The 22,315-nt window shown below is 40.2% G+C and overlaps 1 protein-coding gene across 1 annotated transcript in view; it reads left to right on the forward strand.

The window, feature by feature from the left end:
- The first annotated feature begins 1,974 nt into the window (after positions 1–1,974).
- CDK15 (cyclin dependent kinase 15) overlaps positions 1,975–22,315 on the forward strand; it is a 68,771-nt gene continuing 48,430 nt past the window's right edge. The window contains exons 1-6 of the mRNA XM_006082413.3: positions 1,975–2,125; positions 2,920–3,069; positions 3,281–3,381; positions 8,261–8,340; positions 17,766–17,860; positions 18,612–18,674. Of these exons, the coding sequence (XP_006082475.1) occupies positions 1,997–2,125; positions 2,920–3,069; positions 3,281–3,381; positions 8,261–8,340; positions 17,766–17,860; positions 18,612–18,674 (618 nt within the window). The 5' untranslated portion in view covers positions 1,975–1,996. The remainder of the gene's footprint in view (positions 2,126–2,919; positions 3,070–3,280; positions 3,382–8,260; positions 8,341–17,765; positions 17,861–18,611; positions 18,675–22,315) is intronic.

A 22,315-nucleotide genomic window follows, 5' to 3' on the forward strand; every position in this document is an offset into this window, starting at 1 on the left:
GCCTGGGTTGCAGGTTCTATCCCCAGTGTGGGGTGTGCAAGAGACAGCCAATCAATGATTCTCTCTCATCATTGATGTTTCTACATCTCTTTCCTCCTCTTCTTCCTCTCTGAAATCAATAAAAATATACTTTTAAAAAAAATAAGTCACTTAATTGACTTTAGACAAAGCATGAATTATTTTATTTTTGAAAAATTTGAAGGATCTTTCACAATTTCTCAGTAGCCCATTTTAATATCAAAACAGAGCATTTTAAACATTTTTTAAAAAAAGCAGGCTATGCTATTTCAGCAACTTGTGACTTAGATGACTCACCCCCGGGCTAATTCATATGCTAACTATTTAAAAATTAGAAAAGTTATGATCATTAGAGGGTGATCATGAAAAACTGTCTCAAACCTTGTCTGGGATATAACTTTTGTATGATAACATTGACAATCTCCCTTTTAGGAAGAAATCACCATTTCTGACAAACTATAATCTAATTGTGATAAATTCTAAAGGAATTATGAAATATTCTGAGAAATTAGCTTTTCTCACTCTGTGTTGATTGTCAATCAAAAGTTAAATAGTCTTTAACCAAATACTATTTTATCTTTTTGTATTAATATAAGTCAGTGGTTCTCAACCTTCCTAATGCCGCAACCCTTTAATACAGTTCCTCATGTTGTGGTGACCCCCAATTTCATTGTTACAAGTTGAACATAATTAAAGGATAGTGATTAATCACAAAAACAATATGTAATTATGTATGTGTTTTCCAATGGTCTTAGGCAACCCCTGTGAAAGGGTCGTTCGACCCCCAAAGGGGTCGCGACCCACAGGTTGAGAACCGCTGATCTAAGTAGTCACCTAAAAAAAACAAAAACAAAAAACAAAAAACTACATGTCTCTAATTTGAGTGACTCTTTGAATTGGCCTGTTCTAGGTATATTCTCTTGTGGCAATATTAAAATATTAAAGTAAAACTTTAATACATGCTCATAATTAAATCATCTGAAAAGTTTTTTAAACCATTGTGAGGCTCATTATGTCAAATATACATAAATAAGCCTCATTTTTTCCTTTAATGATGATGATTGTGTGTGTGTGTCCTACATTCTGTCTCACCCAGGTTAGTACATTATTGTGGCAATGACCAACCTTGGGAGTCTAGGAAAGTAAAAAGTTCTGTTCAAAGGCTACAAACTAGCTTAAGCTAGATCCTTGATGTGGCATCCTATTAATATCGTAAACATTAATTACATTGATGTGAAAGGAATGGGGGGAGAGGGAAGGACAGAGGAAAAGAAGGAGATATTTTATGCCAACTCCTCTCTCTCTGTTAGTGGGCAACCGAATCTGTATTGGTATCTGTATCGTAAGAACAACACGGGAACTCACCAGGTAGTTTTTGAATGAGTGAATGAATGAATGAATGAATGACTACCCCTCTGCGAGTACTAGATACACTATTGCTTGAAGGTGAAGAGATGGAGTAAGCATCTTCAGCTTTTTTCCTGTTTTATGATTCTGTGGTTTCTTTGACTTTTAAGAACTGGTTAGGCTGCAAATATATTTTAAAGTCTGAAAAGCAAAATGCTCTCAGAGAACAGGCAGGGGGAAAACACATCTCAACGCACCCACTTGAATCATTCATATCATTATTGTTTACACGGACAAGCACTGTCAATGCATAAAGACCACGTATACCCCCAGAGCTAACTTGGGGCAGGAATCTGACTGTAACGTGCCAAGTTTCCTTGCACCCAATAGCAGCCGACCTGCTTCCAGGGGTGCACACCGGAGAGCCGGCAGCGGCGGTTCCAATGGATGCTTTCTCCTGCCGATGAGGAAAAAACTGCTGAAGTCATGAGGCCGCCCCAGCAGAGCCCTCATGTGAGTCATATGAAAGCTCCAGCGCTGCTGACCTCTGGCAAAAAGGCAGTGACCGAGGACAGGAGAGGCCGAGAAGGAGAGGCTCCAGAACGAGCTTCCTCCTTGAGCCTGGAAGACTATGGGCCAGGAGCTGTGTGCGAAGACTCTCCGGCCCGGCTGCAGCTGCCATCGCTGCTGGGAGGGAGGCGATGCACGCAGCTGTCAGAGGAGAGCGCCCGAGAGGACCAGGACCGAGGCTGCCATCCAGGTACTTGTCTGCCAGCAGCAGCAGCAGCATCTTTCTCTGCTGACAAACCCAGGAGAGCAGAGACCGACTCCCTTCTCCGTGGCAGGCAGGGTCTGATTGTTCTGCGGTAGGTCTCAACCAATAAAAAGGAATTTCTATTAAAGTCACAGGGAATTTATGGCCGTTGTTATCAAATTTGGAGATTTGCTTGTAAACCAAAAGGGAAAAAATAACCCGAGGCTTTGGGCTGCCTGAAACTCAGTGGACTTGAGGTAGAGAGAGGAGTTGTTATTCTCTTGAAACCTCTCCAGGACTGGAGAGCAGGGCTGACCTCCGCGTAAAAAGCAAGCTGCAGTATTGCGATGCTGTGGGCTTAAATGTTCAGTAATCAGCTCGTGGTGGTTAGCAATGCCACACTAGAAAATTATCCCCCTACAGGGATAAGTGAAGGGGGACATGGGGGGAAAACAAGTGTGAGGTAAACAGAGATACATTGGAAACCATCCATCAAAGAAATTTAGGTTAGCCAAGTTTTCAAGGACATATTTTTAGGTGAAGAAAGAATGTAGTGTTTCAACAATGGATATTCTTAAATTTTGTGTGTGTGTGTGTGTGTGTGTGTGTGTGTGTGTGTGTGTGTGTGTTTAAGTGATCTGACCTTCAGGAAAGGTGCCTTATGAGGGTACAGAAGCTTAGGAAATATTTGAAAAGTGAAAATCAGGCACACACACAAAAAATGAAAGCATTGTTTATGCTAGCCACTAGGTCTTGACATTGCATACATTTTATTCCTGCACTTTCCTTTTTTTCTCTAGCTAACAGACCTCAAAGAAGCATCACGTTCCATGACTTCATTTCACCCCAGGGGACGTCAGGCTGCCCATGCCCGGAAGTGCAAGAGTAAAAGGCCACGCAGTAACAGTGAGTCTTTTCAGGAAGAGGATCTGAGGCAGGGCTTTCAGTGGGTGAGTGAGCAGCTGATGCTGATCAAGAGGGTTTCATGTGTGCTTGTCTAGCGAGGCTGGCCCCACCTCCAGGGCAATTACTGAGCTGACCTTCCAAGTACATTCCAGCAAATTCCTCCGGGGGTGGGGGGGAGGGGGTGGGGGAGTCAACACTAAAAAAAAGTGCTCTTTCTTTCTTTCCCACCTCTCACCCCTACCTGTTCCCTTTAAGCCCACGAAGAGCCTCCTCCCTTTTGGGGCAGCCTCATCCTACTTGAACTTGGAGAAGCTGGGTGAAGGTTCCTATGCTACGGTTTACAAGGGGATTAGCAGGTGAGTGATCCATAGCTGGAGAGACTTTAGAGATGAGGATCCCTCCCCTTGGTTTGACATTGTAAAGCCAGGTGACACATTGCAGAAGTTCAGGACCCGTGCAAGACACCATGGCCAACAGGGAAAGACATGATGACTTAAACAACCTTGCAAGAAAAGCAAATTTCTCCTGCCCCAATTAAAACCAGCCCACTATAATGTTCGTCAGCGTTCCTTCTCTTGATTTCAATGCAAAGTAGACTTGCTCTCCCCCTAAAATACAGTGGAAGTTTGCAATGGCAACCTTGAGTTTGCTCCTTCATTCTTCCACTTTGCCTTCAGAGGAGAAACTGAAGTTCGTTTCTACAAAGCATGGTATATGCAAAAAGTGATTAATCCTGCGTTTTCTACACTCGTAAAATAAACAAAATGGCTGAAGAATAAAAATACTGCTAATCCAGAAGCCAAGTGCCCATTTGGCTAAAAATAAACTTTGTCAAACATGTATGAAAGATCTGTGAACTCCACTGCTCTTTAGTAAAAAAAAAAAAAAAAAGATGGAGGTCTGATTTCTTTATGTCACTTCGATGTTGAAAAATAAAATGGCTTAACTGAGGTATGTGCCCTTGACCGGAATCGAAACAGAACCCTTCAGTCTGAAGGCTGACGCTCTATCTACTGAGCCAAACTGGCAAGGGAGATGTCCAATATTTTAAGAGACAAAAAGCAAGTTACAGAACAATATGTGCTCTATGATCTCATTTAGAAAAAAATCACTCAAATGTACTTATTATACATGTATAAATTTGTATGTGCATAGTGAAGTCTTGAAAAAATACACAAGATATTCTTAAAAGTAGATACTTCTAGTGGTTGACACTGGGATGGGGAAAGAAAGATCACTAAAACTTTTCACTTTGTTCCTCAGCACAAAGGCATTCATTATATTTGTAATTTAAGAGCAAATTTTAAAATATCATAGAAATAGATGCCAAAAAGGCATGTGATAAAAGTTCAACATCAACTACTAGTTTTTAAAACTCTGAGCAAAATAGGAATGGGATGATACTTCCTCACTATGTTATAGAATATTTCACATCAACAGCCCACACACTTTTTGTTGTTGTTGTTGTTAATTACTAGAGAGACAGCACCATTAAGTTAGAGATAGGCAAGAGTGCCCATTATCTTTTACTAGAGTCCTGGTACACGAAATTTGTGCACCGGGGGGGGGGGGGGGAGTGTCCCTCAGCCCAGCCTGCGCCCTCTCCAATATGGGAGCCCTCAGACATCCCTCTCACAATCCAGGACTGCTGGCTCCCAACCACTTGCCTGCCTGATTGCCCCTAACTGCTTCTGCCTGCTGGCCTGATCACCCCTAACCACTCCCCTGCCAGCCTGATTGATGCCTAACTCCTCCCCTGCTGGCCCAGTCACCCTCAATTGCCCTCTCCTGCTAGCCTGGTCACCCCCAACTGCCCTCCCCTGCTGGCCTGGTCACCCCTAACTGCCCTCCCCTGCTGGCCTGATCATCCATAACTACCCCCCCCCCCGCCATCTTGTGCGAGGGTGTGATGATCAATTTGCATATTACCTCTTTATTATATAGTTAAAGATTACTGTTAATGTTCTAGCCAATGCAATGAGGAAAAGAATGAATATCACTTTTTTGGGGGTTATAGACTTGTCTACCTAAAAACCCACAAAACTATCAAAATCAGTATGATAAACAGTAAGATCAGTTACAAAATAAAAATATCCTTATCAAAAGTTGTCTTTATGTATTAGCAATAACCATTTAAGAGAAAGTATAGTGGGAGAAATTACTCTCACAGTAGCAGTAACAAAAAGCATTCGCTTCAACAAATAGGCAGGATTTATATAAAGATTTATTAAGGAACATTAAACACTTGAAGAGCCATAAGGGCATTCATTTTTTTTTCATACGGGCACTCATTCAGTCTACTAATATTTTTTAAGCATCCACTGTGTGCCAGGCACTACTGTAGCCAATAAGTATTCCTCCAAGAAGGAGACAAAACCCCCTGCTCATATGGATTGTACTTTCCAGTGGGGGGGGTGGCGGTGAGATAGACAATTATTAAACTTAGTAAAATACTGAGTTTGTCAGAGAGTGAAAAGTGCTTTGAAAAAGGATAAAACAGGGAAGAGGGGTTAGGGGTGGATTACTATTTTAAAGAATGATGACAGGGGGCCGCACTGAGAAGGGAACACTTGAACAGACTCTGACACAGGGAGCTGTGAGCTGTGCACATGTGAGGTGGAAGAGTTTCAGGCAGAGGGAACGGCAGGTGAGAAATCCCTGAGGCCGGAGCAGGCCTGGTGCTGGGAGGGGAGAGTGGAAGCAGATGAAGGCAGGGAGAAGACGCAACTGCAGTAGGACAGGTGTATAGGGTCTTATAGATCATTCCAGGGGCTGTTGTAAGGATATTTGGATTAGAACATCTAATAGTGCAAAGATGTTAATAATTCTCTAATTTAGTCTTACTGCATTGTAAATGTGTTCAAAAGCTACAATAATTAAAATAGTGTAGCACAAGTATAAGAAAAGACAGATCAAAGAAGTACGAGTTTTTAAAGTTCAGAATAGTCACAAATCCAAGTATTAGTAAGATCTCATATATAATCATGGTGGCACTTCAAATCAGCAAGGAAAAAAAGACAGTCCAATACATGGAGCTGGGACAATAGTTAGCAACTTGGAAATATAAATTCCCAGTGGGTTAAAGAATTAAATAAAAAATAATAAAAAAATCCAGGAACTAGAAGAATAGATAAGAGAATTGTGTGTGTACATAACACTTAAGTCAGAACCCATAAGGGCAGATTGGAAGTGTCTATGGGGCCCCATCTGTCCAAGTATGTTCCACAAAGCCCCAATTTTGAGACACCTTAACAGAGGTTTTATTGAAAGATTTACTGTGGTAAAATTGACACTGGGAACCCTGGAACAAACTAAAATGTGACCTTCATTGTAGGTGCTCTCAACATCTTTAAAATGTGCATGTATACCAGTACTATCTAAGAAAGGCTGAGAAAATTTTAAAGTATAAAGGATTTTCTAAACATATTTGACCAAAAAACTTTTTTGGAGGGGTGGTGAGAATTTCAAAGAACTATGCTCTGAGTAAAACATTTTGTAGTGCCCCATGCCAGAGCAAACTGTGACCTTGAACCATAGCCTGGCCTCTGCCCATAGGCCCAGGCACCGAAGCAGGTTACACGGTTTGAGGGGGGTGGGAGGGGGCGAGGAGTATTTTAGAAAATGTTGAACATCATAAAGTTTTTAAATTTCAACATTTCAAAGACATGATAAGGCAAACAAAAGAAATTATTGAAGAGTATATGCAAAATAGTTTAGTAAAATGGTGGGCAAATAAAGCAAATCATAAAAGAACAGAAAAGACCAATACATTTATGAAAATTCAGTTCCACAATTAAAGACATAGAAATTAAAATGTGGTAATCCTTTTTATCTATAAATAGGCCAGAAAGATGAAGATAAAAGCATGCTCTAAAAAACAAACCCCGCAAATGTGTAGCTATCCCACCCTCAAGGAGGGGGAGCACAACTCCTCACTCCTTAAGTGTGAGCTACTCATAGGGACATTCTTCCCTAAGTATAGTGTTGGGGGTGGGGGTGGGGGGTAACTACAGGGAAGAAATCTGACAAACATTACCTCAGCCAGGTGATTAAGGCCAACATCAAGTCATAATTACGATGATATGTGCCCTTACTATGGTGTGATGAAAATGGTACTCTCCCTCCTCCACACCCCTAACCCCAGTGTTATAATCATAAGAAAACCTCCAACAGAGAGGTATCCTACAAAATTCTTGACTAAGGTGCCAAGGTGCTCAAAAACAAGGAAAGTCTGGAAAATTGTCACAGCCAAGAGGAGCCTAAAGAGACATGACAACTACATGTAATCTGGTATTCTGGATGGGATCCTGTAACAGAAAAAGGACATTAGGCAAGAACTAAAGAAATCCTGGTAACCATATTGCAATATATAAATGTATCAGATCAACACATTGTACACCTTTAACTTGCACAACATATGCCAATTATATCTCAATTTAGAAGAAGACTAAGATAAAAACTTGATTTCATAAATTTACACATCTACTGATATCCACTTTAGAAGAAATAAAAAAATAGTTTCTGTAAGAAAACATTTTGAAATAAAATGAAAAAGTCATAAATGCTATAAAAAGGAAAGGTAATCTATACCAGCAAATGAATGTTGAAGACTTAAAGATCGTCTGTACTCTATCACTTTTGTGCACGTGTGCATTTTGTCTTCCATGTGCACACAGTTTACGGTCGACCCTCAAACAACACGGGTCCACTTATACACAGATTTTTTTTCAACAAATACCGTAAATGTATTTTCTCCTTCTTAGGATTTTCTTAGTAACATTTGCTTTTCTCTAGCTTACTTTATTGTAAGAATGCAATATACAATACATAAAACATACAAAATATGTATTAATTGATTGTTTATGTACAAGCAAGGAGATTGTTAGGAGGTTAGTACAATGATTCAGATGAAAAATAAGGATAGCTGAGATAAGTGCACAAAGGAAAATAAAAGGAACAATATAGTACATCAAAATATTACGAGGAAGGATCTGATGGGGGGTGGGGGCATTCTCTGATTTCTGTATCTCCAAATTATTTTTATAATAAACATGGATCACTTTGGTAAAGAGAAAAAAATGTTTTGGGATACATATACATATTATATGACTTTTAACACTTTTTATTTTGAAAAATTGTAGATTCGTATGCTAGAATATATTTGGAAGGAAAACTCATTTATGTTAAATTGTAATGAGCCATCTTAATGTGCGCCCTTTCCCCCCATTCTTCTAGAATAAACAGACAACTAGTGGCTTTAAAAGTCATCAGCATGAATGAAGAGGAAGGAGTCCCATTTACAGCCATCCGAGAAGGTAAGAAGAGTGAAATGGACCCAACTGATATGTTTTAACTCAGGGGTCCTCAAACTACAGCCCACGGGCCACATGCGGCCCGCCGAAAACATTTATCCGGCCCGCCGGGTGTTTTTGCCGCTGCTGTGTGCATAGGAATTTGTTCATAGTTTTTTTTTTAAACTATAGTCCGACCCTCCAACGGTCTGAGGGACAGTGAACTGGCCCCCTGTTTAAAAAGTTTGAGGACCCCTGTTTTAACTCATTGATTGGGGGGCGGGGAGAGGGAATGCATTGAGTCTATCCATTCAGTATCTAGCTTTTGATATTTCTAGAAGTAATATTATAATTGTAATTTTATTCTTCCTACCAGTTTTTCAAGTATAGTTACACTATCATTTTGCTACTCATTTTTGAGGAAATCAAGATTCAAAAGTATTGTATTAGTTGACCAAGACTATACACTCAATGAGTATTTATTTAGTATCTTCTTGTGTGTTTGGTCCCATACTAAGTGCTAAGGCTATAGCTAATAACCTCAGAAAAATCCATATAAAAGATAAAATTAATAATATAATTACATAAATTCTTAGTAAACAATTTACTTGAAAATAATAAGTGGTTTAGATAGCATTTGAAAACCTCTTTGGGAAGGCATGTATGTCTATTGTTGTGCCTGTATTGTCTCTGTACCCTGGGGAGTATAGCAAGGGGGTGAGGATGGACTTGGGTTTGAATCTTAGATCTACCAATTACTAGTGTGACTGTAGGTAGATTACTTTACCTATTTAAGACTTGGCTTATTGCAGAAAGAGGATAATAATATTACCTATTTCTTTTCCTTGTTATGAGGATTAAATGAGAATATGCACTTAGAGCACTAATCACGGTCCATTTTCAGAATTCAACAAATGCTGGCCATTATCATTCCATTCTTGTTTTATTTCCCTCAGTGATGACTTGTTCACCACCAAAAAACCACTATCGTGAATATAAATCTTTAAAATTCCATTTATTAACCTTTTACAAGAGCCATTTGAAATAAAATGAGAATGGGATTGCTGTCCATTTCATCAAAAACCCAGAGAAATGGCTCTTCCCTGGCCTCACTTTCCCCCTGTTAAACTACTTCATTCTCCCTCCCTTCTGTATGTGCACATCCTGCATGCACCACTCTGGGGGGCGGGGGGCGGGATTGAGATGGATGAGAAGAAAAAGCCCAATCTTTGCTCTATATCATTTTCAGATGTAACAGAGCAGATGGTTCCAGTTACAACCAGTGTTATAATGGAGGTTTTTTTTAAAAAAAATACAACATAAACTGAGATGAGAACCAGTTAGCATCCGTGTGGCTAATGGAGTGAGTAGATTTTGAAAGGAGCTTGGAAGGATGGGCTATGCAAACAGGCACGGAAAAAAGCAATTCAGAAAATGAGTTTATAACTGAATTTGATGCCACTTTCAAAAGTCTTTCAGAGCCCCTGGGACATGTGTTCTTTTGAATTTAACTGGAAGGGCCAAATGGCTGTCAGGTTATCTAGGGATTCAGCCTGGTAGGATCAGGTGCATTCTGGACGAAAGCATGGTTTTAATATAATGGAAAGTGCATTTACGAATGCACTTATCGGTGGTCCCCATTAAAGAACGGTCAGATTTAGAAAGAGATGTATGTAGGTTAAGGAGCATTTCTGCATGTAACCAAGTCCCCAGGTCACCAGCACAGGGAGGGACTCCAGGCCCAGGTTCACCCCATCATCCATGCACTTGTCTGTTGCTTCAGACTTGCCTGACTCCAAGATTTTGCCCACAGCCAAGTTTTTCGGGGTGATATTTGACCAATCCTTTTTTGCCAGTGTTGCCACGGGATGCTTCTCAGCCTGGTTCAGGAAAGCTGGGCCCGTGTTGCGCTGTATGCGAAGCGTTTCTTTTACTGCACATTTACCAGGAGTTGGCTCTCCATCACAGGTGTTTGCAATTACACTTAGGATTCAACTGTGGATTTTGTAGGCTGGCTTTATGGACTTACCTTACTGAATGCGTTGCTTCACAATATGAAAAACCACACAGGGACTGGGGACACATTGCAGGTCGCCAGGCATCTAATTTCCAACAATGAGTGTTTCCTTTCCCACCAGTGCAGAAGCTGTGGGCCCTTGTTAGAGCCGCCTTCTCCCCTCAAGGAGATAGAAGGCCTCGCTGGAAAACGTTGGCACTGTCCCACTTCTCCTGTAAGAACTTTAAGGACGTGAGGCCAGGGAGATGGGAGGCTAAATGGGAAGGGCTGGAAGGCAAAGTAGGAACAGCTGGAATTCATTAGTTCAAATCCAGGGTCACTAGCTAAAAAGGCAACTGAAAGCCACGTGCAGGAAACCTGAACGAGTAATGCAGACTTCTTTACAAAGCCTTGAAGGAAGAATTACTTTTCCTGACCAGTTTGGCTGCACTGGTGCTCTAGCAGCCAAAGATTTATTGAGTATGATTTTACTGTATGTATGGTCTCTATATAAATAGGATACCTGTAGCAGTTTAATAATCTGGTCATTTGGAATACTTATTTGCTCTTAACATGTAATACGAAATTAGCAAAAGTATGAACAGCACTAAGGGAAACATGTTTTAACACCCATGCCAGATAATTTTCCCATATTACCTCTTTCAATTCTCTTAACAACCTTTGAAGAGAGATATTCTTTTTCTTCTAATACATAGCTGTAATTCAAACCAAACCTCTCTCATTCAAACATTTGTACACCATCTATGCATTCATGGCTACAAATATTTATTGAGCACCTACTATGGCCAGGTATTTTGCTGGCCACCGGACGCACAGTAGAGCACACGATAGGCACTTTCTCTACCCTCATTCCTTTGCTAATTAAAAGGATTAGCTACCTTCCAGCAACTTAGAAAATCATTCATAAGTGGCTCTAGAGTTATATTTTAAATGTTTATGTTTACAACTAGGAGTAGGCTGATATTATACGTTTTTATGTAAGAATATGTTCCCTAGTTTTATGAAACTATGTATCAATATTTTGATAATGTGTAGTATTTTAAATATCTTCCTAAAAAATTAGAACCTTTTGGTTTAAACCCAGGACTTTCAGCCTGTTAGCAGCATTTTTTTAGGAGCAGTCATAAAACTAACCTTTTTTGAGGACTAAGCATATGACATATTTCCCCCTCCCCCAAGACACACACACACACACACACACACACACATTGTCTTTTTTAAAAACGCTTACACCAACTCCAGTAGGTAAAGTGTGTTGTTTTTGTTGTAGAGATGAAGGAATCTGAACTTTAGAGAGGTTAGGTAAGTTGACTGAGATCTCAGAACTAGGAATCAGAGTTGTTAGGTAGTAGATAAAATTTATTGTATTGTGATAAATGTAGAACTTCTTAACTCAAGCATTTCTTCTTTAGCAACAGTAAAAGTAAAAATCTGTTTTTTATGATACATTTTGTATAAATGTTAAGCAAAATGCAGAAGAAACATTTAAAAAATGATATATATCATACTTGTCAATTTTGATTCTATCATGAACTCTACAGCACCAGTAACTGCAGTGCTTAAATTAGAAACAGTTTTAGCTAAGAATCTTTTAAGATCATTCTCTAGTAAAAAACATTACAAAATAATTATTCCCAGTTCATATATGATAAAACTGAGCCAAAACTAGACTAAGGTTCCTCTAAGGTCATATGGTGAGGTACAGAATACCAATTAGAACTGCTGATTCACTGATTTCCACAAATAGATTGAGCAGGTCAGGTTGACAAGAAGTTCTTCATTAAATGCAATCAAATCATATCGCCGACATAGCATACTTACATTTTTATAAAACAAAATCTTGCCAGGATGATGCTACGTGATCAAATTACAATTCCAAAGAAATCAGATAATAACTACTTATTTAACATTTGTTTTAATATTTACCTTGATGATTTCTTTTCTTGGAATGCATAATTTCACTCACTGACTTGATCTGTGACACCTAGGCCAGAGGAAATGCAACATCAGGAAATACAAATTCTTTATAATTCAACGCCTAGAGGGGGTTGGGAAGGAATTGGCTCCATTATTGACTTCTACATAAACTCATTTCAACTGCCTGGCCTTCATTAATTCATGAGGCCTTATGAGCACCTCGTGCAGGCCCATGCTGCGGGCTGGAGATGCAAAGACAGGGACAGGAACAGGACATGCCTTTGAGGAGCTCACAGCCTAGAAAGGGTGTTGACTACCATATATATATACCTGTGCCCTAGGTCTTTGAGTCAGCCTTGTTCTTCCAGGTAATCACCATCTTTAACCTTTCCTTTAGATGATAAACTAAAGCAGAATAGCCCTAACTGGTTTGGCTAAGTGGATAGAGTGTCGGCCTGCAGACTGAAGTGTCTTGGGTTCAATTCTGGTCAAGGGCACATGCCTGAATTGTGGGCTCAGTCCCCAGTAGAAGGGGTGCAGGAGCCGATCAATGATTCTCTCTCATCATTGATGTTTCTCTCCCTCCCTCGCCTTTCCTCTCTGAGGTCAATAAAAGTGTTTTTTAAAAAATAATAAACTAAAGCAGAACAGAGTAGAGTGACCTCAAAATTTCATGACCCATTGCACCTGCAAAGCATCCATTTTCAAAAAACTTGACTGAACCACAAACCCCAATGAAATGAACAAAACCAAGAAATTAAATATTCTCATATAGTTGCAAGATAAAAATAACTTGTTTCCTAAATTATTAAATATCTTACGTATATGAGAATTGAATTAAATTCCATGTAATGTTAAACCAGTCAGTCATCCTAAACACCTTTATGGACATTGAAAATAAAGAAAGAAATACTTTGCATTTTTTAAAACATGCTTAATAACTTTCCGTTGTGGGTCATTTTTCTTGATCTTTGGGGTTATGCTGTCTTTTTTTTCAGGTTTTCTCTTTGGCTTTTCTGGGTGTTTTCATGATCATACCAAGTTAATATATGCAGAATTCTTACAACAATTCCTGGCATGTGGTAAATGCTCAATGAGTGTTAGCTATCATATCACCATCATCATCATCACCATCATCATCATCATCATCATCATCATCATCATCATCATAAAAGTATTTTGGAAGCCCTCAAAGAAATTCCATTGTGATCCCATTTGTCTGGAGCTTTAAAGACTCCCCGATTTATCTTTGTGTCTTTTCTTTGAAGAGAAACAAAAATTAGTAGGCTCAGAATATGTGAATTATAAAAACAGTAATTTTACAGGAATCAGGATGCTCTGGTTTTAAGACCTCTCCCTTCTCAGTTGGCTTTGCATCCCTAGGCTGCTTAGCATGCAGAAGACACCACATCCTGCTGTGAAGTTTATGAGGCAGCCTTGAAACTGGAAGAAAGATCTTCCCTTTCTTTTTTTTTAATTCTTCAGTTTTTTGTTTGTTTGTTTTTAATTGATTTCAGAGAGGAAGGGAGAGGGAGAGAGAGATAGAAACATCAATGATGAGAGAGAATCATTGATCGGCTGCCTCCTGCACGTCTCTTACTGGGGATCGAGCCCGCAACCCAGGCATATGCCCTTGACCAGAATCGAACCTGGGACCTTTCAGTCTGCAGGCTGACGCTCTATCCACTGAGCCATTCTGGCTAGGGCAGATCTTCCCTTTCTGGGTTTGAGACCCACACATCTGAGGCTGTGGGCATTTTAGATTCCTCCGGTGGATGGACCAAACAATATACCAACGCCATGAGATACATGCTTTAAACATCATCTACTCTTTCATGTAAATTCCCTATTAAAAATCATTAAAAGTCACAGTTGCCCTGTAAGTATTTCAGTAGTTCTTTGGTGTTAAAAAAAAAAGAAAGAAAGAAAAAAAAGAAAAGCAGTAGTAGACACGGCCATAACACAACAGTCATAACCTAATGAGGAAGACAACTAAAAGAAACAAGAAATAAAAGCACCATCAGCCAAAGCACCCTATACCAACCAATTATAGGTATAGAAATGATATTAGGCAATTGGTGACCACAGACTCAATAGTAAATATTTATTGAATGCTTACAATATAGCAGACGTTGTTGTAGGTACTGAAGACACAGCCATAAGCACACGACAAAAGTGCCTGCTCTTAATGGAGTTTATATTCCTAAGGGTGGAAACAGACAATAAACAGATATATAATATGTCAGTATAACAAGTGCTACAATATGCCAGGGGTGATAAGTTCTATGAAGAAGGATGAAGCAGGGCACAGGGAGGGAGATCACTGGGGTGGGGGTGTCAGGGAAGCCAAGACCTTGAGCAGAGACCTGAAGAAAGGGAGGGAGGAGGCGTGCAGGGAGCTGAGACAAGAAGGCGACTGTGAACACCCAGGGAGGAAATGTGTTTGGAAATGTCCAAGGAATAGGTAGGAGGCCAATATGTCTAGAGCCAAGTGAGCAAGGATAGGGAGTGTGAGTTGACGAGGGCAGAAATTATCAAGAACTCTGTATGAAATGAAGATTTATAGTCACTGATATTAGCAGTGAGCCTCATCCTAAGTGAACATCAAACTGAGCTTTTTAGCAAATGATAGTTTGGAGCCATTGTAATGAACAAAACACGCCATCATAATTTTAAAAATAAGCATCAGGAATTTTAGTAACATCATATTTAAGCGAGACTAAATTTTGTATTAAAAATAAATTTAAATATCTTTACAATATTCTTAGTAATTTCAGCTTCACCATATCCATTTAAAATCGAATTTTGGTGCATGTTTTGTAATATTGGGGGGGCATAGAGAGAGAAAATGAACATAATTTGCAAATAAAAATACATATAAAATACCAGCATGTTTAACTGATGGTTAGAAGTCATTGTAAGTATGGAAGATGTTGGAAACTCTAGCAGAAACAGATATAAACAAAATTTTTAAAAATTTAAATTACAATCGGATACAATAAATACATTATATTAGTTTCAGGTATACAACATAGTGATTAGACATTTACATAACTTATAAAATGATCACCCCAATAAGTTCAGCTTCCATATCTGACACCATACATAGTTAACACAGTATTATTGACTATGTTCTATTTACTGTACTTTACATTCCCATGACTGTTTTAATAACTGGCAGCTTGCACACCTTAATCCCTTCTCCTTTTCACCCAACCCCCCTCCCATCTGGCAACCATCATAATGTTCTCTGTATCTATGAGTTGACATAAACAAAATTTTAATTTATTAACCTGGGAGTGGGGATTTAGTGGGGCTCAAGGTGGAAGGGAGGGCCAAGTACCTGTTGGCTGGGATATTAATTCTAATTTGCAACCGTGTGCTGCTTGACATTTGCCAGGGATCCACGCACGGAATCTGGTTCCATCCTCACGTCAATCCTATGAAGTCAGGTTGGGGAAGCCGTTATCTCTTTTTCACAAGGAGTGAACTGCGACTTGGGTTGAGATACTGCCCCGAGCTCACTTGGCTAGAAAGTGGCAGGGCCAGGATCCATAGGAGGGCTTCTGGCTCCACAGCCAGCTCTCCATTAAGACACTCAATAAATATACTTGATAAATTAAGTGCTTAGTCTTGGCTGAGCGTTGTACCGGGTGGTGTGGCGGCATCTGAAAGAGAAAGTCACTCCCGCTATTCGCATATAGCCTTCAGTCTGGGACTAGGGATATTAAGCAGATACCTGTAAGACTGTACATGTACAAAGCAATGGACGTGTAAGAGTGAAGTAATACATTTAGCTCATAAGGATTCGGGGGGGCAAACAGTAAAGTTATACTATTCGTCAGTAGAGCAAGGTAGGGTTAATGGACAGAGCAGGGCTCCCTGGGTGGTAAGAGGTTGCCAGCTCAAACTAAGGTGAGCAAAGAAGGAAATTTGCTGGCTTGGAGGCCTGGAAACTACACACTAGCAGGGAGCCAATGATGTCACCAGGAGTCCGGGCCTGTCCATCCCCAACACTGTTTTTCTCTGCCTTAGTTTTATTCCCAGGTGTGGTAAGCTGGCCAGGGCAGCTCCTGGTTAAAGCCTACAAGCTCAGCTTTCACAGTGGAGACGACAGCACTTCTATCCTCATGACACTGGCAAAGTGGGGCTCTCCCACACTTGGGCTTTGTGCCTGTCTCTGAGCCAATCACTGTGGCCAAAGGGTGGCTGTGCTCTGATTGGATGGGCCGGGGTCACAAGCCCAGTCTTGGGTAGGGGTGGGTCAGCCCCAGGGATTGCTTCCCCAGAGGAAAATGGAGGGGCCCCCACTGGAAGTGGGAATGGCTGCCAGAGCTGCATTACAATGGGAAAGGGTCACTGAAGGAAGTAATGTTGCAAAATTTGAAGGGAGCATTGAGCTTGTTGTCAATCTTACAGAATTCTGGAGGAGAGCTGTTGCCCGAGATTCATGATATATGGGCATCCCCTGCAGAACATGGCTTTGAGTTTTTATTTGAGTTTTAATTTTTCCTTCCCCTTAAGTGTGAAGGACACTGTTTCTTCATATGGGGATACTCTGAGTTGAGACTCATCCCTTTTTTGTGCCTTTTCTGCTCTCTTCCCTTCTGTTTTATCTCTGAAACCACCAAAGACACGGCCTTTTAACCCCCCTGCCGGGAGCGGGCTGGGAGAGGTTAATAGGGGGAAAGGGAGGACCTATGGAATACTTTCAACAATAAAGATTTAAATAAATAAATAAAGAACCCCCCAGCCAGGCACTTGCTGGCCTTTTGTGGTGATTTTTCCATTAAGGCTGCTCTTACTGACCAAATAACAACCTGTTATTGAAGCTGCAAAAAGACAGTCCTCAGCCCTCCCCACACACTCCTCTGGGCTCCCAAGTTTGCTCTGTCCCCTTTTCAAGTTTGCATTTTCTCCTTCCACAGAGTTAGCAATTCTCCCCTTAAGAAGTCCCCTCCACTGTTTATTATGGTTTAACCATTTTTCACCCCATGCTCTTATCCCTGCCTTCTCCCAGTCCCACCCAGCATCCCTACTGAGCCCCTGTGGGACTTTGAATTTTAGAAAATGATTACGTGTTGCAAAGTCCTGCTCTAGAAGGCAGGCCACTCTATCTCCTGCCGCCCCCCCTCCCCCTCCCGCCCCATGGCCTTATCTCTCAGGCCTCCTCTCCTGTGACTCTGAAGCAGAGATGATAAGATCCCCAGAGGAAAGCATTTGCAAAGTGCTCTGAGTGCTTTGATGAAATTGATTGGGTAAATGGAAACATATTTCTTTTCAAACTGCTCTAGCCTATTAAAAAAGTAAGGTATGCAAATGCAATGACTCACCATTTAACAAATAATGAAGGTACTTTGTCATTTTAAATATTATTTCACAAGAGATATTTCCAGCAATAAAAAACCAGAACTGCTTGCTTTGAAGTGTTTAAAAAAATAAATACTGCTTGATATCTTTAAAGCAGTGCTTCCAAGATCGTTGATTGAGTTAACATTTTGTTGAATTTTTCTAGCTTCGCTTTTGAAGGGTCTGAAACATGCCAATATTGTGCTCCTGCATGACATAATCCACACCAAAGAGACACTGACGTTCGTTTTCGAATACATGGTGAGTTGCCCCAGCATTTTACAAAGCATGAGGGAAAAGCCTGGTGCTTGTATAATGAATCTGTTAATATTTTATGGCATGATAAAATTTTCATTACAATGTGGAAAGTGTCATGGAAATTTTCATTATTACGATTAACAGAGCCTATTGTTCTTATGCTTATTCCTGAATCTTGCCTCTTTGCCCATTGTATTTGCTGTCTCTTTCCCCTCACCAGCAGTAATTAATACGAATTTTGAGTTTGCCTCCTAAATAAAACGTTTACACTTTTAAAAAAATCTATTTTTAACCACCAGCTGAGCAGAGCCCAACATTTTTCATTGATAATGAAGATATAAACCACAAGGTTTTAAAACATTGTATCTAAGTTTACTAAAGAATAACTCACTGTAGTATTTCTGAGAGGGAAAACTATTCAAATATTAGCAGAAAGAAGTCATACGGTATGTGTACTTGACTTGCCCCCGAGAAGAGTGGAAACTCCCTGTGTCATGGTGTTCGGGGACAGTCATTTACGTAAATAGAGCATCTTGTTGTGCCGGGAAACAAGCTTCCTTCTAAGAGCAGCCAGCTAGAAAGACACACTGGGTTTGACCTCAGCAGTGGGGTCTCAGAAAACCTGGCTGTGTGCCTTCTGCCCCTTATTCTCAAAAACCTGAACTCTGTACGACCTCTGGCAGTCAAACGTACGGTCTGCTGTAGGGCACTGTGCAAGCACCACTAACAGCAGCCTCTCCACCGTTTCCTGTAGCACACGGACCTGGCCCAGTACATGTCCCAGCACCCGGGCGGACTGCACCCTCACAACGTCCGGGTGAGTGCTGCGAGGGGCAGGCCTCTCTGGCTCGCCCACCACAGGAGAATTTTGAAACAGGCTGACAGTGCAAAGCAAAGTCCCAGGACACAAAATAAGAAGATGGCCATCATTAATATTCTAGAGAAAAGTTAAAAAAAGAAAAGAAAAAAAAAAGAGAGTTGTCCTTCAAGAAATGGAGCAATGTTTAGTGGTTTTCTGGACAGCCTAACCTTGTCAGTCATTGCTATCATTGCAAATGTGTGCCTAGAAGCATAAGCCAATGAAAAGAATTGCACTGAGAAAAACAAGTGGAGGTAGGCCATCTTTTATAAAATAAATACCTTTTTCGTGGCAGACTGCTGTGCTCTGTGATAAAGTTTGTGTTGTATTTATAGTCCCCACTAGAATTAGCCAACAGAACACCTGTGTTGGATCCTGATCAGTTACCCTTTTGCCTGTCCGATCAGGTCCTGTTGTCTATGGAGCCAGCTTCCATTTTTTCCCAGTCATTAGAATAGAAATAATAATGACCTCTTAACAGATGTAATTCTACATGTGTTATAAATCATTTGTATTTTATACTTTTCATTCTCTAAAGTTTTATTGGCATTTAATTAATTAACCTAGACACATGAGATTTGCATATGTACTCATTCATTTAACTAATAATTTATGTATTAATTTATTCATTCAAGAAATACTTATTGAGGTCTTAGTACTATATTAAGTTCTGAGGTTTTACTAATGAATAAGTTGTATTTCTTACTTTCAGTGTGCTTAAAGCCCAGTAAGATAATGTGGACTTAAATGGGCAGTGAGAAGCAAAGTGATAAGGTTATGGCTGTGTTAATAGGAATATTATGAGACTCTTACTAAGGGGCTTAATCTCCTCTTAGAGGCAAGGGGGAAAGGTTGAGGGGAGAGGAGTTGAGAGGAATGAAGAAACCTTAATAGCTATTGGAGAATGGGGTAGAGAACTAACTAGGGAAACCAAGAAAGTCTAGGAGTGTATTAAATATTCTAATGAGAATGAAAATCATTAAGTTATCTGCATGTTCATGGGATTATTTTTTAAATGGCAGTGCTGCCATAGCCAGTATTGCTCAGTGGATAGAGCATCGGCCCTGAGGACTGAAGGGTCCCAGATTCGATTCCGGTCAAGGGCATATACGTGATTTGCAGGCTGGATCCCTGGCCCTGGTCAGAGGCACATGTGGGAGGCAACAAATCAATGTGTCTCTCTCACATCAATGTTTCTCTCTCTCTTTCTCTCCCCCTTCCTTCCACTCTAAAAGTCAATGGAAAAATATCCTCAGGTGAAGATTAACAAATAAATAAATAAATAAATAAATAAATGGCAGTGCTTAGCAATTTGAATAGAGCAGTGGTTCTCAACCTTCCTAATGCCGCGACCCTTTAATACAGTTCCTCATGTTGTGGTGACCCCCAACCATAAAATTATTTTCGTTGTTACTTCATGACTGTAACTTTGCTACTGTTATAAATCGTCATGTAAATATCTGATATGCAGGATGTATTTTCATTGTTACAAATTGAACATAATGAAAGCATAGTGATTAATCACAAAAACAATATGTAATTATATATGTGTTTTCTGGTGGTCTTAGGCGACCCCTGTGAAAGGGTCGTTCGACACCCAAAGGGGTCACGACCCACAGGTTGAGAACCACTGGAATAGAGGAACAGAGAAAGTAGACAGTTTATTGATTCAGAGTTGGGGTTTTGCCAGATAAGTGAGAGGAAAAGACCGTTTGGCAAGAGAATTGAAGAGAATGTCAAAAGGTTAAGCTGGTGGTCAGTGGCTTCTAAACTGAGGGAAGAAGTGAAGATAGGCAGGGTGCTGAAAGCTAGGTAGAAAGCAGAAGAGTCAAGAAACTAGACTAGAGGTGTTGATTACATAGAAAAGCAGTTGCAGGAAAAATAACGGTGAGAAAGATTTTCAGGCTATGTGACTCACATATAAGACACTGTGCTAAATGCTTCAGAGGAAAAAAAGACATGGAAGACAGATTCCGGCCCTCAAGACACTTACATCCGAAAACAAGATAAAAGAAATACACACCAATACTATTACATGGCATTTGTGAATAATGCCAAGTAAGAAATAAGACCTAGTTTGTAGATGTGTAAAGAAGTAGAATATATTTTCTCATTTTAAGAGGCTTCATTTAAGCCAGAACTCAAAACATACATTCATTTTGAGAGGCTGAAATAGGGGAAGATGTTACAGAAAGGAGGAATGTGTTCACCAAAGGTACAGAGCAGGGAAATAGAGGATGTATTCAAGGAAGAGGATCCCAGAATCATGGACTGTTAGGGCGACGGGGCCGACAGTGGTTTTCAGTTTTCGGGTTCTGACACATTAGTGGGTTATGAAATCAATGTGGTGATTAGCAACCAACATTTTAAAAAATGAAATGAAATGGGAAGGAAGAGAATAGAAAATGTTTTGTGCAACTTTTGGTCTAGTTGAAACTGTACTTATATCTGGATATGGATGTAAATACTGGGTACATATATATTTGGTTGCAATACAAAAAATGCTTTAAAAACACTGGGCTGATCTAACATTTTTGTTTTGCAGAATTGGAATCTAAGATTTGAGAGGACAAATATTTTGCCAGAGGTTATAGAACGAGCCTTTGCCATAGCTAAATATGATTCTTGGTTAGGATGCTTTCCCACTACTGCCATATTGCACCTCTGGTCCTGTTGGCCTGACATGTAGAATATATTAGTGAAGTGGGGTACATAAGTCTGGGGAAATTGATTGGGTAGGTGGCCGAGAGCCTCACTTCCTAAGATGTGGACTCTATTCCTTAGACATTAGAGTTATTAAAGGGGGTTGAGTTGAGAGAGCATGACATGATCAGAAGGAAATTTATGTAACTGTGGTCTGTGGGATGGATTAAAGAGAGGAGACTGGAGTCAGAAATTCCAGTTAGGAGTTTATTGATGTGGTCTAGCCCAGTGCTTCTCAAACTGCAGTGAGCAGATGAACGACTTGGGGCTCTGATCCAGGCGGCCTACGGTGAGCCTGAGCTTCTGTTTCTAACATGATCACGGGGGATGGGGATGCTGCTGGTCAAGGAACAAACTTTGAATAGCAAGGATCTAGGTAAGACGTAATAAAGGCCTAAATTATGGGAGTGAAGGCGAGAATGGAAAGGAATGTGAAAAATGGAAACAATGAAGAGTTCATCCAGGACATGAAGAAGGAGAGGGTGGGGCCAAACATGACTGATTTTGAGTTTGATTGACCAGGAGAATTATAGCTCTATTACTAGAAATAGAAGAAGTTGGTTTGGAGAAGAGGAGGAGTCCTATCTTAGATGGAATGAGTTCCTAGTTGAGGTTAGGGTTAAAGTTATATATATATATATATATATATATATATATATATATAGAGAGAGAGAGAGAGAGAGAGAGAGAGAGAGAGAGAGAGGAGAGAGAGAGAGAGAGAGAGAAAGAGGAGAAAAGAGGAATGTGGATCTTAGAAGGAAATAGTGAGTTAAGTTTTGGACATTTTGAGTTTAATGTGATTATAGGATGTCCAAGTGAACGTCAGACTATTCGGGTCTAAAGTTCAAGAGAGAGTCTGAGTTGGAGATAAAGATTTTGAAATCTGCAGAATACAG

The sequence above is a fragment of the Myotis lucifugus genome, unplaced genomic scaffold, assembly GCF_000147115.1.
Source record: "Myotis lucifugus unplaced genomic scaffold, Myoluc2.0 scaffold_3, whole genome shotgun sequence".
In the NCBI taxonomy this organism is placed as follows: Eukaryota; Metazoa; Chordata; class Mammalia; order Chiroptera; family Vespertilionidae; genus Myotis; species Myotis lucifugus.